Here is a 19,102-nt window from a genome sequence, read left to right as displayed (position 1 = left end):
TGACCCCAACTGATCAAAGGGATATTCCATGCCAAATGGCATCATGCTCAGCATATAAAGCTGGGGGGAGAAAGAGGAAGGCGGGGACACACACACACATTCAGAAGGATGGCGTTTGTCTTCCCAAGTAACTGTTACACATGATGGAGCCCTTCTTTCCTGGAGATGGCTCAACACATACCTGTTAATGGGAAGGAGTGAATGAATGCCTTGTTTTGCTTTGTTTGCATGCACAGCTTTTGCTTTCCCTATTAAACTGTCTTCATCTCAACACACAAGTTTTCTCATTTTCACTTCTCCAATTCTCTCCCCGATTCCGCTCGGGAGGGAGTGAGCAAATGGCTGTGTGGTGCTTAGTTGCTGTCTGGGGTTAAAGTATAATACCTACACACTTCTATTTTAATTTTTAACTACCACCTCTACTTATGGATTTAAAGGGGGATATCTGTCACAATGATTTTGATTAAAATCATAACTTAGTCTATACTATTTACACTTAAGACTCTTCAGGAACGGTAACAACACAATAGTAATTTAAATCTCCTTAAAGACAGGAGACTTGTGAACAGGAAGTACCAAACTATCCACTGTACAATAACTTTACAAGATATCTCGTTATTCTTAAGAAGTTCTCACAAAATTGCTATGATGACAGCCTGTTGAAAACAAAGAGATCAGCAAGGTAACTTTCAAAAGATGAGGTTGCCTCCCTGTTTCTTCCATCCTCCTAACAGTAGCAATCACATCCATTCAAAATGTTTCTGAAACTAAAAGAGCACAGAATATGTGCCAGGAAGAAATTAAGAAAGTAAAGAAACAAACCAAATCAAAATTTCACATCTTTCTATGCAATATAAAACAACATAGAGAAACACAAAGATAGAAGGAAATCTATCAAATACAGGCAACATTTACTAACAATAAACAGCTATACGAGTTCATACCTTAAACACTGTACTTGGCTCTTCATTTAGGTTTACTCTGGTTACTACACGTCCTGAGTTTTCCTCCACGTCAAAAATGCTAGCACTGTAAGGAAACTGGACAACGTCTACTTTGTATCGGACTCGACTTGCTGGTGTGCCCTGTAAGGCAAGAACAAAGCAATTTGCATATTTTTGTACTTTTACACATCTCATTAAGTTAGTAAAGGATTAAAAAGCAACACTGGTAATCAGATCATCACGAACAAAACTTTCTGTTTGTCTTCCTTATAACTGGATTTGTTACTGAGCATGCCCTCTATTTCCACCCAAAATACCTTACAGTGACATGTGAGAGGTCCAGTAAGAAAATGAACACAGGTTTGGAAAGAAGACAGCTGAAAAATGCATCTACTTAAATACAGGCAGAAGCAGTAATCTGCTTTATAACTACTGCAATTTTTAAATAACAGAAGATAGGCACAGCTTAATGTTGGTTAATATACCTTTCAAAACTGCTAGTGTTATAAAACTCCTTTGAAGTTCAAGAAACTTGTAAATATCCTATAAACTTTAACACTTATCTAGCTTGTCCTGAAAGTCACAGTATCTTGTTGCTGAAGATGGAAAAATGTATGTTATATTATTTTCTGAAATGTCAGACTATAGTTCTACATACAAGACAGTCTATGTGACATTAACACACTTCTCTTTTAGAGGAAATGAAATGAAGACAGCACTAGGTTGCCTGGGCAAACTCACCATGAAGCTTAAATGGACTTTTTTACATACCAAAACTGAACACAATATTCAAGGTGTGGCCTCACCAGTGCTGAGCACAGGGAGACAATCCTGCCTTAGTACTGCTGGCCACAGTATTTCTGACAAGAGCCAGGGTTCTGGGGTGCTTCTTGGCTATCTGGGCACACTGCTCGTATTCAGACAGCTGTCAACCAACACCCCTAGGTCCTTTTCCACCAAGCAGCTTTCCAGCCGCTCTTCCCAAGCCTGTAGTATTGTATTGGGTGGTTGTGATCCAGATGCAGGACATTTTGTCTTGTTGAATCTCATACAGCTGGCTTTGGCTCTTTGAGTCAGCCTGTGCAGGTCCTTCTGTGGATCCTTCCTACTCTCAAGCAGATCAGTACTCCCACCCAGCTTGGTGTCATCTGCAAAATTACTGATGGTGCACTCAATCCCCTTGTCCAGTTCATTGATAAAGTTATTAACCAGAAGTGGCTTCAGTACTGAGCCCTGGGGGAAACCACTTCCGACCAGCTGCCAACTGGATTTAATTCCATTCACCACCGCTCTTGGGTCTCAGACATCCAGCCGGTTTTTTACTCAGTTAAGAGTACACTCAACCAAGTCATGAACAGCCAGTTTCTCCAAAGAATGCTGTGAGAAATGGTGTCAAAGGCTGTTTCAACCACCTCAATAATCCTTGCCTCTTTGCTGCTGCCTGGATCAGCATCACCTACCTCCACCAAGATGGCAGACCAAAGGACATCACTAGCACACTGACCCCCAAACACTGGTATGCTACCACCAGGCTTATTTCTACCAAGCCTGGTTTTATCTCTATCCCCAATCAAATATCATTTAAAGCTCTTTCAATGAGCCCTGCTAACTCCTGTGCAAAGATCCTTTGCCTTCTTTGAGACAGGTGTACCACATCTGTTGCCAGCAGGCCTCATGTTGTGCAAACTGACCCATGTCCAAGACCCCCAAAATTCTGCCCATGATACCAGGCCTGGAGCCAGGTATTGATCTGCTGGCTCTTCCTGTTTCCTCTCTCATCATTCCATGCAACTGGAAGGATAGAGGAGAAACTACTTGTGCTCCTGATCCCTTAACCAGTCATCACAATGCCCTGAAGTCTCTCTTGATGACATCAGGCACTTTTGGCGGCAATCACCCAAACTCTTTTCCTACTAGATGAACTGTACCATGGACAGGTTACAGAGGATGTCTGGGAGACATTAATTTTTAACAGGTTACTTTCAGCAAATGCCCTTTCACTAGAATTGATAGTAATCTACTGTTTTCAAAGATTAAAAGGTGACATAACAGCAGCTTACAAAAGCACTGAAGCCAGTATGAATATAAACTATATACTAAAGAGCTGTAAGAAAAAGGGTTATCAAAGAAGGGCTTTAAAGCAAAGAAAGGGTTTTTTTTTTTCCACACTGATATCTACATAATTATTTTTCACTAAACAAAAGTCTGTGTTATCTGGATGTGTCGACATTTGTGACATTTCACAAAATTTAAACATTGTGGGAGTAGACTCATAGAAACACTAAGAAACTTGGGCTCTATCAACATGATTTCATTTTCCTAATGCCTCTGAATCTCGACCTCAGGTGAGGTTTTAACCTTGACATTGTATCTAAACAGACAAAATATGAGAGCCTACAGTTTCATTAATAGTGAATCAATAATTTTCTTCTGCATTTAATGATGTGGTATAAAGCAGCTTTGTTGTTATTGAGAATCTATTCAATGTACCATGTCAGCTAATAACTACTAGGAAATAGAAAATTTACTTTTGTAAATAGCAAGAGAAACAGCTGCAGAAGTGGTTTAAGCTTACTGTATCATATCAACATTTTGTTGATACAATAAAAGTGCACTGAAATGCAGTCAAAATGCATGATCTAAACTAAAAGCTTTACTGGAATGGATTTAGTACAGGCATTTTACATCATGCAACTGAATGCTACAGAGCTGTGTAACATGTCAGATTTTGCCGCATAAACTTCTGATGTGTAGTAGGACTATTCAATGAGTAAACCATCTTGAATGAGAGAAAAGTGACTGATTATTAAAGAATATTTATTAAAATTTAAAATTAGAAGTAGCTTGTAAGAATTTTATGGCTGCTATAAGGCCAAGTCTAATATTTCCTAAGACAAGCCTAGTGAGACCTAAGTAATTTGAAGAGTAAGACAGAGGACAAAGCAGCCAGGCCATCTCAACCTTCCTCCCCCATAAAACCCTGTGCACATAACACCTTGCACATAAACAGAAGTGAACAGGGCTGGATACAACTGGGAAATTCACAGAGTTTCTGGGAAGATTTGCACAGCTGCTCTTCTTGACGATTCTAACTGCAGCCGTGATGAGGCCATTGCCTCTTTGAGCCCTTAAAGGAAATCCAGCCCAGGAAGGGTTTATTAGGCAGTACACTGCTCCAGTGCTGCCTAAAGTGCTCAAAAAAGTGCTCAAAAGTGCTCAGCACCTTTAATAATTCAGAAGTGGGTCTGCCAGATGTGTTTGGTCTTTAGTGAAGTAATATGTGAAAGACCATGTTAATAGTTAAAAGTACTTTGTGGGTCTATATACACTAAATAATACAAATCCTTGAAAACATGACTAATTTCAGAGATCATAGCATAACAGAGGTCATTATACTACTTCCCCTCTGCATTCCCCGAGTCAGTCATTTTTCTTCAACATTATAATTAAGAGGAAATTACCTGCTGAAATCCACTCTATCTGGTTTCAAACTAATGGTCCTCACATTTGCTTGGAAGACTAAAAGCCATCATCATCATTAAACCTGCACACACTAGCTAATTTGTTATTAAATAAACAAAAATCTTATCAGGTTATTGTTACTGATCTGACTCTCAAGAACACTTCTGTCATTTCTGAAAATAACAAAGGAGGGATTTATTTTTTATTTATTATATTTTGGCACCAATGTAATTAGAAACTTCTCCAGAGAGATTTCTCAGAGAAGCAAGTTTTAATTATCTCAAATATTAATCATCTTTTGTCTTCTTTCTAAATGAATTTAGATGCAGTCATATGTCTACAGCAAAACTTGAATATAGTAGATAATATTCTTAAATAAACCATAGAGCAAGGATTGTGCTTGGCAGGAACCATGTTCATTCTCTCAAATCAAAGTTTACCAGACAGTTCAAGATTAGTATCAAACTTAGATCTAAAGCTCATCCAGCTTCATTTATTTCTTTTATTGTTGCATAATTCCTCAAGTTTCCATTTGCTCTGGGGAAACGATATTCATTTGTGATACAGCTGATAGGTACAAAAATGTTCCCAACATTTATGTTAGATGATCAAGCTGCACACAAAGGGCTTGGGCAAAGAGGCTGTGGAGGGTACACATGTGCACTGTTGAGATAACTCTCAACAGGCATAGACAGATTGCAGAGAAATTGTAATTTTAAAAAGTCAGGAAAAATGGTGAGAAGTACAAAGCAACAATAACTTCTAAATGTTTTCATGCATATTTCTGCAAGCAATTCAAAAGAAAGCTTGGAAATGCAACTTCCACTATCCAAGTGGGTAACAAAACCCAAGTGAGTTGGCCCAGGAAAGAGCAGTCCATTGAAAAATACACTTCACTTTTATTTTCAGTCTACCTGTGAAGAGCTCAGATGTGCATCTGATAAAAGACCTGGATTTTATCCCTAAGTACTAGTGTGGAATAGTGCATAATGAATACAGATTAATTTACCAAGTCTCTTTGTTCTCAATGCCACTTTCTTACTGAAGCCAGAAAACTTCTGAGGGTTTTATAGACAAAATGTGACACTGGTAAGGAGTTTAATAAATTACCTCTATCCGTAGCATTTGATTAAAATTTGAATGATTTGCATTGTGAAGAGTTCACTAAGGCAAATTTTGTAAAAGTAATTCTATAAAAAAATATTTGAAAGTGATGCTAGAAGCAGAATTTACAAGTGGCTGCACATGTTCTAACATACTCAGCGTAAAGGAACTATTAAAAATGGGACAGCCTACAGAGCAAGCAAATGATTTTGGTGGGTCTTATCCCATCTATGGGTTTTGAATGGTGCACTTATGCATATAATTTTAAATTTATTTATATAAACTCTAAAATTTGAAGGAGTTAATTCTTTAGTATGTAACTTAACAAGGGGGCCTGGAATTCTGAATTCTAAATCTGGAAATTCTGAAGTATTAACTATAACAAACTGGACAAAAAGAACATGAACTTTTTAAACCATAAGATAAAAATACTGTAAGAACTCACTGAATTTGCAGCATGATTCATATACAAATCTCCAGCAGATACTATGAAACCAAACAGTAACAGTTTTTAAAAGATCAAGCCCTGGACTGCCTGAAAATGCTTTTATTTCCAATTAAATATCTGTGAAATCTCTAACTAAATATGTGCTAGCATCCTACTTTTAGAGGCTTCCTGTAGAACAATGAGGACAATTACTCTCAATTTGACAAAAGTGCTCCATTGAACAAAAACCTTACAAGATTGGATAAACCATTAAATCAGATGTTCTGGAGCTCTGGAAGCTGGCTGCTCATTAAAATTAGTGTTCTGCATCTGTTTCTATTGACAATTCTAAATCAATAAGATCAGAATATGCAGGCAAATTACCCATGGAACGAAAACAGCATTTACAGGGGCATATACAGGAAAAGCAAACACCTCAAGTTACATCAATTCTGAGAATATTCACCTTCTGACAAACAAAGCAAGGAAACTAAGTATCAAGTAGCTCATGTTGGTTTCTTTTCAAAATATTTGGAGAGCTAAGAGCTTTGCGAATGTAGTCATAATCATCTAGCATCTTTCATCACCACATCACTTCAATAAAGCATAAACTGTTCACAATGAAGAAAACTCCAAGGATGATCTCAGGTGTCCTTGAATAACTGAAGTATTTGTGCAGACATCTGTACAGACCTGCTGAACATAATTACAGGTAGCCCCTTTGACAAGCAAAAAAGCAACCACCATTCAAATCCCTCAACACACAATTGTCTCATTTAAAATACAGTTTTGTAAACTTTGGTACGTAATTAATAGAAAATAAATCTCGCTTAAAGCTCCTTCTCCAGAACCTTCCCAGCTGTGATCAAGTTTGACATTTAAAGTTTCGAAGTAAACCACTGCTCTGCTCTGCGTTTGGTTTGATTATTCCACAGAGCCACAAGAGTCCTTTTGCTTTCCTTTCTCTTGCTCACAAAGTGATAGTCCCTGTCATTTTAACTTAGAGTATACATTAGCTTGTGTAGGAAACAGAGATGCCATGCCTTTTTTTTGTGGCCACGTACAGCGTGGACTAGGATTTATTTATAGTTTAAGCCAAATCAAAACCCAAGACAAAGAATGGAAAGGCAGCAAGAGAGAGGCAGTTTAAAAGCAATTTCAGCTGAGTCTCTATACAGCTGTTGACTGTAGAAGTGGTGAGCCACCCAGATGGCCCAAAGAGTTTATAGACACTGATTCCACACATTTTCCCTTGCCACTCCTGAAGCATTTTAAGAAGCTCTTGTTTTGGCCAGGCTACTTGCCATTCTTTGAGAGCTATGTTCTTAAACTGAGCACTGAGAGGGGGAAAATAAATAGTTCTGAGGACTTTCTCAGTGGTTGAACATCATTAAATTGAGGGACTTATGCAACTGTACCAACCCTGATACAGGCTTCAGATTTCTTCAGCTACAAAGAATCATCTCTTTGCCCCCAAAATAAATGACAATAGATGCTGACTGGAGATACTAAAGACTGTGCTAATAAGATTCAGAAGTGTAGGTGAGTCAGATACTGACTTCATACATGCTTTGGAGACTCCAAATATCTCTCCCTGTAAAGACTTGAAAATATTTGAGACAAACCAAAGCTGCGTATGTTTGTGTTAGCTAAAGCAAAGTAGCACTTAAAAATAAATATGTATCTATATGTCATTATCACATTTTCCTTAGTTTCTAGAAGAATTTCTTAGGCACCTCCAGCAGAGATGCAGCATTTCTTTAGTTTTCCAGGCACACAAAACCCTTGCAAAATTGTGTATTTCACACAGGATACCTGCTTGCACCATTTTTCACTTTGTCTTTTGGTCAGATGACTGTCTTCAACACAAAAGAGTCTGTGGGGAAATTAAACTCAAATAGGGTCAGTGGAATGCTCCCAGGAAAGAAAGCAAGGAGTTCATGGTGGAAAAATATTGTCTCAGTTTTATTGTATTTCTGCCTGGGATTACTTAGATATCAGCTTACATTGTATACAGCAAGTAAAACCAAACTGAGACTCACTGGAGCAACTTTGGCAACACAAATACAACAAAGTCTGTTTGAGTGACTGTACACCTGGTGCTTGGGAATTCCAAGAGGGTTTTGGAGGCACAGCTTCACTATGCAGGACTCCAGAGTTGCCCTGAACATGACACCTGACCCTAATGTCCAACAGCCTAACCTTATCCACTCCTAGATGCTAAGAAACACTAGATAAAAAGAAAGTCCTTAAGCTACATCTCAACAACACTTCTGGTAAGAAAACTCAGGATGATATGAGACGGAAACCTTCAGCACACAACTGTCTCTGCTGTTTCCCACTCAGTGCAGCCTCCTAAACCAGTGTTATCACCCTTTTAGCTCAATTTGTACAGTGCCAGTGATGGCTCACCCAACTGCTTCTTCATGGTTAACCCCATGCACACAGTACAACTTTTCACCTTCCCGTCTTTCAGATCTCTACACAACAAAATATTATGAATATGTAAGTACTTACACCTTAAAGGGATTATTCAAATGCTAGACAGAAATTGTTCTCAACTGTCTCAACAATTTCAATTGCAATGCTTATAAAATTGAAAATTTTTATTTTAGTAAGGTTTACCAGTTATTTAGAAAGAACTGAAGCTGTACTCAAGCTTTTTCTTGGCAGCCATATATTCATGCCTCTAGTCTATTACCATAATTACCTCTGGTTCCCTTCGACTGTTTTTGTTGCTTTCTGTTCAGTATTTTCTTACCCTTTACATGTAGTGTCCCTGGAATTAGATGTAAACTCTTCTGGGAAAGACAGGGTGAGCAACTATAGGATGTACGAAGTAATTTGAAAAATCAGATACCATATAACTATTTTAAAACTGTAGAAAAATATTCTGTGGATTGTTCTTATAAATCAAAGGACAATATGTTGACTTACCTTAGTTTATGAAACACACGCAAATCAGAGTTTACCAGCTTTCATGGACCAGAATGGTATTTCAAATTAGAGTGTCTTTAACAAATATAAAAGCAACATATGAAACATAATTTATATTCTCAGTCACTGCTAAAAAAGCTAATTCAAACTGGAAAATAAAGAAAAGGAAAGATTTAAACTGACATTTGCTCAAGACAGCCCTTCAAATCCTGTGCTGGCCTTTAAGCAAAAAGCACTGGTTTCTATGTTTTAATTGACATTTTACTAAGGACTGAAGGAATAACTATGAGAGATCTGTTATGCCTTCAGGACAGGTTCTTTTGACCATTTTGAAATCCACAGATCAAAATAAAAACAAAATACTTTGAAACATTTGAATCCAGCACAGATAATTTTTGATTTAATTTAGTAATTGTCAAAGGTAACCAGAAATCCATCAGGGTTTTTTTGCAACCAAACAAGTCCTATTATCACCAGTTGCATTTGAATAACACGTATATCTATATAAATATATATGTTACTTTAAATGTATATATAAAGGAATATATATATATATATTTCTTTTCCTGGCCTGATAAAATAGATGTATTAGTATTGTGCAAAACAAGATTCCACCAGGTTAAAAACCACAAAACACACAACTAAAATATTGATAATTGATAAGAATATTCTTTCCTTTAAGGCAAGTTTTGAGGAAGGTACTCTTGGTGAACAGAGAAAATCTTGCGCGTTTTTTAAAACAATTTCTTGTGAATTCATATAAAATACTTTGTGAAACCACTTAATGTCAAAACCAGCCCCAAATAAATAGAGATTTGCCAATAGCACAGAGCATCTAACCATGTTGGCTCAGTCAGAAAAAAGAAAAAGTCATATATGCCTCATAATTTTCTCTATGTTCTTTTTTATTATTATTATTTTAAAAGTAAAATTTATCAGCCATTAGTTTGAAATAAAATACCAACTTTCAAAAACTATTTTAAGAGCTTTCCTCCACAGTTGACTAACTTTTACGGCTACTGTATTCATTAAGAACCTAAAGCTAACTTCATTTTTAAGTCTGCATAAAAATCAAAGAAATTAAAAAGTTGATTTTGAAGTACATTATTTTAACATTACTGTCATATGCATTTATGCCTGTGATAATGGTAATGAAAAGGATCCCACATTCAGTTATTTTGATCTCTCATGTAGGTGCACCAATTTCTCCACAGAAGTGGAAGTGATCCCCACCTCTTTCAGAAATAACACACCTAAAACCATATAAAAGAAAGCCATATAAATACACAAGGAAATCACAAGAAAGGCATCTGGGGGACATAAGAGCTTTAGTCAGGTTTTTATTCTGCCATTCTCATAACACTTAGAGGTGGCCATTTTTGCCCACTGTACAAAATAGCACAGAAGCTTATCCATGTCAAGTTTCTACATTTATCTGTTCAAGTGATAGTAACAGAAACATTGGAAAAGGAGAGAGTTCAGAAGGGCTTGGGTTTTTTAAATGAAAAAGTGAAATAACTTTGCATTACAAAATGCTTATTCCACAGGACTAATAACTGTTATATGTGAATCAGTTTCTGAACTATTTTGTTTCCTCCAGTATCTCAGTGATATCTTATTTTTTAAGATTTAGACACATTACATCCATGGATTATAAAACGGAGCTTGTGGGCAAATACTTTGTTGAGACCAAAATATCTTGTTGTAAATCAACAGATACTATTAAATGAAAGCTGCACAAAAACAAAGCTAAAAAGTGATTCTCTAGACCCAATGAGTATTTTTTTCTATCCTCACTAACCCATTTATGTCAGAATTTCCACAGAATAAAATTAATCTTCTTGCCCCATTTCATTGATCCATAGCATCCTTTTCTCTACCCTTTTCTCAAGTTTGGTATGATAAACCTTATAGAAGCAAATGTGTACTGGTGTAAAGGGCAGAGACAGGTCCATAGGACTGTGACTAGTGAATTTAATATTTTAGATTTCTACTCTGGCAATCAAAAAGTCATACACTTTCAACACATGTGCACAACGAGTTTTCCCCACTCTCTACTGGCAGATCAACCTGAAGTGACCGCACTTGTGATAAGGACAGAGGGTTTCCTTTTGAATTATTTCCTGCTAACTGCAGAGGATGAGAGCTCTTGAACCTCCCTGCTTCCTAAGTCATTCCTAGGGAGAGCAACAGAGGATTTTCTCCAGCTAAGCAGCTGGTAATCAAGAAAGCAACTCTCTGAAATGCTGAATGCAGCTCAGACCCATTTATATCCAGGTAAGGTTTACTTATTTGGTGGTAGTACTCCAGCAGTATGAGTGCTTTATTCAGGAAGAAATGCTAGTAAAACGAGCTACTACTGTCTGCAACATATAATGTAAATATGAACCTTGCAAGCTTCTAATGTGACACAGAGAATTTGCGCACTTTGATCTCTATTTTCATTCTGTAATCCCTAGGCTATCGCACCTAACATATGGAAGAATAAGACTTCATGAAATGCAACAGTAAAAGTCATTCACAGAGTAAAATTAAATAGTCTTAAATCAATTTAAAAATTGTTTTCCATCACAAACCAACCAACCAAACTAACAACAAAAAAAAAAAAGCCCCAACCAAAAAATAACAAAACCAGATACAAGCAGTCAAACCTACTTTCCCCCGCAAATCACTATTTTAAAGTGACTGAGACAATGGTGGAAACCTAGGCCTGGTGTGCCCCAAGGAACAGTGAAGGAAATAAAAAGCACTAGACTCCCACAAAGCAAAAAAGGCAGTGGGAGTAAGAGTATAAGTAGTCCACAAAAACACTTACAAAGCCTTCTGAAAGGCAGTAGCCAGGAGTCCTACATTTTAGACTTTTACAATGCTGCTAGAGGTATGCCCCCTTGCCTAGGCAGAATGGTCCAAGTCCAGAAAAGGACCAGGTGATGTGGGTACAAGTCTGGTTAACCTTGCATGTCCCTGATATTCACAGGTGCTCCCTTTTTACCTTTATAGCAATTTTCTTGCTTGGAAGACTTCTACACACCTGCAGATATACCTCAAGTTTCTTATGAACTCTGGCCAGCCTCCTTTCTGGTTGTTAAAATATTTTGTATGGAAATAGAGTTAAAAGTTCCTTCAGTCAGAATCCTTCAGTCAGTGGAGGGAAGGCAGTCTAGGCCTCTAGTGTCCCATGGAAAGGCTTTTCCTAGCAAGAGTAATATAAAAAGATGCAAAGGGAGGAGAGTAAGCACTACCACTGCCTCATCTTTCTCCTGCTGTATGCTAAAAGTATCCTCAGATGTGTCTCTGAAGAGGAGCCGAGGTACCTGCCAGAAAGAGAACAGGCTGTGCATTTTTTTTTAAAGCATCTCTAAGCAAGACATCAGTAAAGCTGACTACTCTGCTTTTAATTAAGCAAGTCTGTGATTAACATGTTGGGCTGGTTGTGAACCTATTCTAATGTGCCTATGCCCTGTGGAAGGAACTTAAACCACCACACCTTGCGTTCCACCTGCAAGCAGAGGACTCAAAATCAGGCACCAATGTCTCTTAATACACCTCTTAAAATTGTCCAAGACTAGGCACTAAGGCACACCTCTGTCCATTTGTTTTGTTTACTACTCAAATAATGTCTATATCCTCTGCTGCCACATTCCTTAAATACCCTGTTCCGCTATTAACTGATAACTACTGCTATTCATTACCTACTTGATGACAATACTGTCTTTCATATACATTAAACAAACAATAGTCCAGATCTTCAGCTGTTATAAATTACCTTAAATACCTCCAAGTTCAGAAATACCCCGCTAGTATATATCACCTGCAATGAATTACTCACCTTTGTCTATCAGGACTTTTTACAAAGGCATTGTAGGACTTACACTACTTTAGCATTTCTGTTCTTGGGTGGTAAATAAATTACTATGTAGCATATTTAGTTAAGCTACATTTTATTTGCGTCAAACAATGCCACCGGCTTTTAACGTGCATGGCACATTCTCTCTGAACTCTTCTCCCTGAGGATTATTCTCATTAATATGCCAAAAACTAACAATTAAAAGTTAAACCTGACTGGCAGAACATCTTTGGCTTTTATTGTCCTCAGTGTATCAGCTGGTCACCAGTGTTCACCAACCTCTGATTATAAAAATTGATATTACCCTTCAGAAGAGCTAACAAGTCAGAAATACGTGCCCAGTTCTGTCAATCAAGTGCTTCACCAGGGAAAAACGATAAAAGACAGTAGCAGAAAGAAACTTTACCCCCAAAACAAGTGCACACAGTTCAAATACTGCACATTCAATATGGCTGACCGCTGAGCTGTAGAGTTCCACATGACCCTGTGATGTCTCAGACTGGAAATTCACAATGACTGTGAAATCAACAAAGAAATAATCTTACAAAGTCGTGATTTGTTTCCTCTTTAAGCTGTGGAGCTGTACCAAAGACAGGCATGGCCTCCCTTCCCACCTATTCTTCTTATTTATCTACACTGTAAAGTCGGATACAGAACTTTCCAAAAATCTTCCTAACAAAGGAGCTGTATCATCGATTTGCCAGATTCACGAACAACCATTGTAAATGCAGTCTCTGTCCAGAATGACAAAGGACAGGCTGACATAAACAAATGTCTGCGTTACTATTCCGTAAAACTCACAGTAATCATCTTTGTTGCTGAAAAAGTTAGGTCACTTATAAGGGTTAAAGTTTTTTTCCTCTTGGGTGCAGACTATTAATATAACCTTTTTACTTACTGGAGGATCTTGATCCTCAGCTGAAACGGTAGTGATAACAGTGCCCTTGACTGCATCAGGAGCAACCATTCCCCTGTAGAGTTTTTTGCTAAATACTGGAGAGTAATCATTCATATCCTGCAAAACATAATTAAGAGTTTAGTTCTGAAGTTCAAGCAACATTATAGATGCATTCACAATAATTTCTTCAAACTCTATCAATCACTTCATACTCATTAGAAAGCCTATTTGCCATTCACAGTCTCTCTTGGATCTCCACTCCTTTACCACTGCACAAAACTAGCACACCAGGATAAGGTGCCAAAGTTTGAATAAAAATATTCATGTGAGAGATAACGGAGATTTTGCAGAAAAACACATAATCTCACAAGTAAACAAAGCAGAAATTTCCATGACACCTGCTTCTGAAGCAGTGGACCACAACATGGCTTTGCTAATTTTCTAAAATGAATGAGCTGCTGTTTTTTGACAGTGTTTGTTACCTCTAATATGCAATAAATGAAGGGAAAATATAATGTCAGATTAGTATCAACACCTCATGGGAGCCTAAGATGGTGTTATTCAGACTGACAGGTATGTTATCAAAAAAAGAAGCTTCAAAGGCCTAACTTCACTGCTGTAGTAGTGTGTGCATGTACATATGTATACTTTCACATCTAGACATGTGTGCATAGATACATAAGTAGTACACTTTCACAGGTACCTCATTATGTGAAAGATACACCCTTACCCAAACACCAGGCTGTGTGGAATTCTGTGAGCTGTGCAGTCACATACATGACTGTGACATGTTGCCCCATGCATCAGGGGCCACGAACATTTAGAAATCAAATAGCTTCATGGGTTATTAAAAAGGTAATCATTCTGACTGTCCTAAATTGTCAGGAACTGATTTTTTGTTTTTGTCAAAATTCTCTCACAGAGAGGTCCAGAAACTTTATCTGTATGTTCCATTCAAAAAATGAAACGCACCTCTGTAAATCATAGTCTTCTACTAATAAAATTTATTTCTCCTTTTTTTTTTTTTTTTGTACATATGGATAACAAAGATTAATTTTTGTGGGTTTTGGTGTTTTTTGGTTTTGTTTTTTTTTTGTTTTGTTTTTTTTTTTTTTGTTTTTGTTTTTGTTTTTTTTCTGAACAAATAAGCAGCATCAGATGCCTTCAGCACACAAGAGTGAATTTACTGGTCCACAAATGAAGAGCATACTTTTTTTCTCCTCAAAGCAGAATTTGTTTCTGAGCTCTGGGAGAATGCAGGTGCCAATCACCTCTTATGTAACACCTTTCCTTCCCCCCAGTTCCTCAAACTTCATACAACAATGTCTCTACTTGTTGTCACAGCTCTTCATGCTGCAAATGCAATATAATGATACTGGCTAGCGCACCATATTACACAATCATTTAAAACACTCATCCATACCTCATCAGAGAAAACAACAGTATAATAAACATCTATATATGAAGAAGAATGGCTGTAACATGTCCATGAGTGTTCAGTGAATGCCTGAATAATTAATGCATTGTGTTCTGCTGAAATGTCTGCTATTCAAGTCTTCAAGGCACTGGAAATGCTTTTTCTCTCATTTTCAGATTTTCAAAGAGACAACTGGATCATCAAATTAAAAGTGATTACCAGGCAATTCAAACTAGGAGAGAATTCAGATGAAAACATTTTGGAAAAACATTCAAATTCTAACAGATTAGCATTTCTGCACGGAATAACAGGCACTGAATCTTATCATCTCATTTTCTTGACCTGTTTGCAAGAAAGTAATTTACTTCAGCTGAGACTAATTACATAAATAACCATGTTTCTCATCACTCTTCAAAGTGGCATTGTGCTTGTAAAAGAAGCTACCCTTTGTTCCACTTTGCTCACAGAAGCTGCACTCCAGAGCAGTATTTCACTCTGGCAGAGAAACCAACATCATACAGAAATCTCACATTGTAAGATTCCATTCACAGCCATTCTACCACAAAGAAAAAATGGGAAACTACATTATTTGAAGCAGACACCCAGGAGTTATGAGTACAGAAATCCTATGCAGTTATCAGTGGAACATCAAAAATCATCTCTAGTATGATAGGAGAAATGTGATACAACACTATATGCATAGGTCTTACAACAGTGTAAATAGATGTGTTTGAAACTACTTTGGTTCATAGACCTTGAAAGGTTTCCAGTGGGACACACAACCTTTTTAAAGTGCATATAGACAGAGAAGACACTTGTCCTTTCACATAAATTCTCTATCCTGGGGGTAATGACCCCCTGGGTTTTGTTTTTTTTTTTTTTTCCCCAGTTTTTGCTTCCCATGATCCCAATGATCACTACAATAATGCAGCCAAAGTTTCTGAAACAACCCAGCCTTTTACATGTATTTATTAGTTTATTTTGAATCCATCTCTTCCTGTGCACCTGCAGATCCAGAGCCATACGTGGTCTTTTTTTCTTTGGTGTAGCAGCAAAAGAATTCTCTGCTGTTTGCTCAGTGGGGAGCAGGGAGAATCACCATATGATGCTTTTGTTATCTTCTGAATATATCTAAGTGCTCTTAGCACTTGAAAATCCATGACTTAGGTATTGGAAAGCATAGTCCTGTTTAAAGATGGTAAACTATATCCTTAGCTATAGAAAATGACTGAGACATCCCACCTAGCACACCTACTTTTCAAGATATATGGATCAGTACAAAATACACAGGAATACAAAGCAAGGCATCGAGTAGGACACAGAAAGTCCTCTGCCTCCCTAACTTACCTTTTCTCTAAGACAAGCTTTATGTATGATTGTGCCTCATAAATTTTAGCTGAGCTGAATGAATAGCCACCAATTGTTTCAGTAGTAACTAGACAGAACAGCTCCATGTGCTTTGCTTCCAGGCTCATCGCTTCCTGAATCCTAAACCAGACACATTTTTTTTTTATAGCAGAGCTCAAGTTTAAGTGTTTCCACTTTTAACAAAATTAAAGTTCCCCATAAGAATCACCACAGGTCTTCTCATTGCACAGCTGCAGTAAGTGCACTTCAGAGAGAGCAAGGCTGTCATTATGGACAGGTGATCAACTCTCATGTACCCATCACAAATGTCTATGGTCAATAACTGCTAGAAGCAGAAAGAGGATGGTTTAACACACAAAGCATGCAGGTGGCATGGAAATTAGGGTTGGCCTTTTGGGTTTTTTTTTGGGGGGGGGGGTGTTTTGTTTGTTGGGTTTTTTTTTTTGGTAATGCTTTCTTTTTCTAGCCAAAGTCTTGGTTCAGAGATGGGAGGAAGAAATGACTCTCCTGGACAATTTCCAATAAAGGAAGTAGAGATTTTGTTAGACACATTTTGTAGAAATTAATATATTATTAATTATCTCCTTCAACTGGTATAATTTCTCTTCACATATTATGGGTACTTAAAAGTACCAAAACAGTCACAAAAAGAACTACTGATTTTCTAGAAAAAATCATGACCATCAAGGACAGAATACAGTCTAGAGCTGATTCTGTTAGAGCACAGAAAGAATGCATATGCATTTTCCATGAATAGCTCAAGAGATCACAGGCATGATCCACTCCATCCTACCCCCAAAACTTGTGCCTCTGTAGCCAAGGTCCCCAGTGCAATTCGGTTAATTGAAGTGGACTTAACAGCGAGTACTGTTCAGCATTCCCTGACAGATGCAGATGCTGTTTTCAGATTTTTATCACAGGGGGACTTTGGGCAAGAAGATAACATTTAGAGAAAGTACTGGGGTTATGTTATTGCTGGAGACCAAAGGCACAGATCTGGGTTTTGCACAGCTAAACAATTGAAGATTACTCTATATATCTGATGGATTCTGCTGAAACACCACTAAACCTGACTTTGCATAGAAATGGGTGCATTGTATGAGTGCAATCCCTAACAACAGGTTAGGAATAGGGTAGTAAACTTCCTCAAAGTGGTAGTAAGAAGTAATGTAATCACCTTTTAAATCTGGGGCATAATCTTACACATGCTCTTGTGGCCAGAACGCAGCATGTTACAACTGTTCATAGTTCATTGCTTCAGTCACATAAATCCAGGCTGCTATTAACTATCAGACACACATAAAAAATATGTGAATGGAAAATATAGGTAATGAATTATCTGTATATCTCACTTTAAAGTACTTGGGCTGTGTATTTTGACAGTAAGGTAATAGTAGCCATATATTTATAAATACAAAACAGCCTTTGTCACTGCTCATCTAGCTGCAGATTTATTATCTTTTCATACATCATTGTTTACATAACAGAGTGAAAGTCAAAGCATAAAAACTCCAAAGCTTTCTCCCTGTCATAGATGATCTTTATCTACGCCTTTTTGTTCCATTTTATTTCACATTGCTCATACTAGGCAGCACATAAAAGCAGAACAGGACACATCCTTACATCCTTCACTTGCACAAAGATCAAGAATTAAGCATGAAGAAAGCACAGTATGGTGGTGATGCTCAAATACTATTGTTCTTGAGAATTCACATTAGTACTTTCAAAGCATTTTGTTAACTCAGACCTCACCCTTAACATATGAACGATCCCACTTCCTGACCGACTTCCTTTCCCTCCGACCAAGGCACATCTCATTCACAGGATTTAAAAAGTTGCTGTTTAGCAAAAGGCTTGCAGGAAACAAATATTGACCTGTCTGCAGAGATTATGAAAATGCTGAACAAAACTATTGGTGAACTAAGTCATGTAGGAATGTCAATGAGGAGAAACAAAGCATGGGGGAGTAAAGGCATTAAAGAGGAATCAATATGTAATTTAAAAATCATTAAGACACTCACTAGCTGTAATGCACTAATGCTAAACTAGGTGCTTCAAGACAGGTGGTGACTGCCAACATGAGAGGGCAATACACAACTACAGCAGAAGAAAAATACCTGCAGTACAGTGTTCCCAGCATAAAATTAACTTGTAAAATTAAATGGAGTTCAGAGACATTAATGTATTTTTGATTTATGGGGACACCAAGAGACCTTTAATACTTGTACTCCACTAAATTGAGAATATAAGCATTTAACACCTGGGTGAAATAATCCCTTCTTCCTCCTCATTCACTAACTTGGGAAATGCACAACTTGGATTCAAATATCTGCCTTCTTCCTTGCACCATCACTGCCCCTTAAATTCCATTGAAGTGCACACAGTGCTGTGAGTCCTGTATGTGCAGCACAGCACAGACAGCACAGATCTGTGTACTCACAGGCAGCAAGCAGAGGAGCAGTTTGCCAGCTCCTGCATCCTGAAGTCATTAGGATTTATGACAGTCTTTATCACAAACTGGAGCCAGTGCTCCTCTATGACTTTGCAGTGGATTCTGCAGATCCACTTCCCAAAGGATCAAGATGTGCATATGAAAATAAAATCCCACACTTCAAAAACATAACCTGAACAGCAAAGACTGGGAAGGTCACCTACACCAAGAGTTGCTATGGTAGTTCCAGGGTATTAGGAAAATCAT

At 37.6% G+C, this 19,102-nt stretch overlaps 1 protein-coding gene across 5 annotated transcripts in view; it reads right to left on the bottom strand.

Moving 5' to 3' along the window:
• The window catches only part of PCDH15 (protocadherin related 15), a 464,553-nt gene that overhangs the window by 101,870 nt on the left and 343,581 nt on the right, over positions 1-19,102 (bottom strand). For all 5 annotated transcript variants that reach the window (XM_065671106.1, XM_065671105.1, XM_065671103.1 and 2 more), the window contains 2 exons: positions 13,620-13,736; positions 945-1,085 (listed from right to left, as the gene is read on the bottom strand). In XM_065671106.1, the coding sequence (XP_065527178.1) occupies positions 945-1,085; positions 13,620-13,736 (258 nt within the window). The remainder of the gene's footprint in view (positions 1-944; positions 1,086-13,619; positions 13,737-19,102) is intronic.

The sequence above is a fragment of the Lathamus discolor genome, chromosome 3 (assembly GCF_037157495.1).
Source record: "Lathamus discolor isolate bLatDis1 chromosome 3, bLatDis1.hap1, whole genome shotgun sequence".
Lineage (NCBI taxonomy): Eukaryota > Metazoa > Chordata > Aves > Psittaciformes > Psittacidae > Lathamus > Lathamus discolor.
Note: the sequence above shows the minus strand (reverse complement) of the source record. Positions and strands in the feature narration are given on the sequence as shown.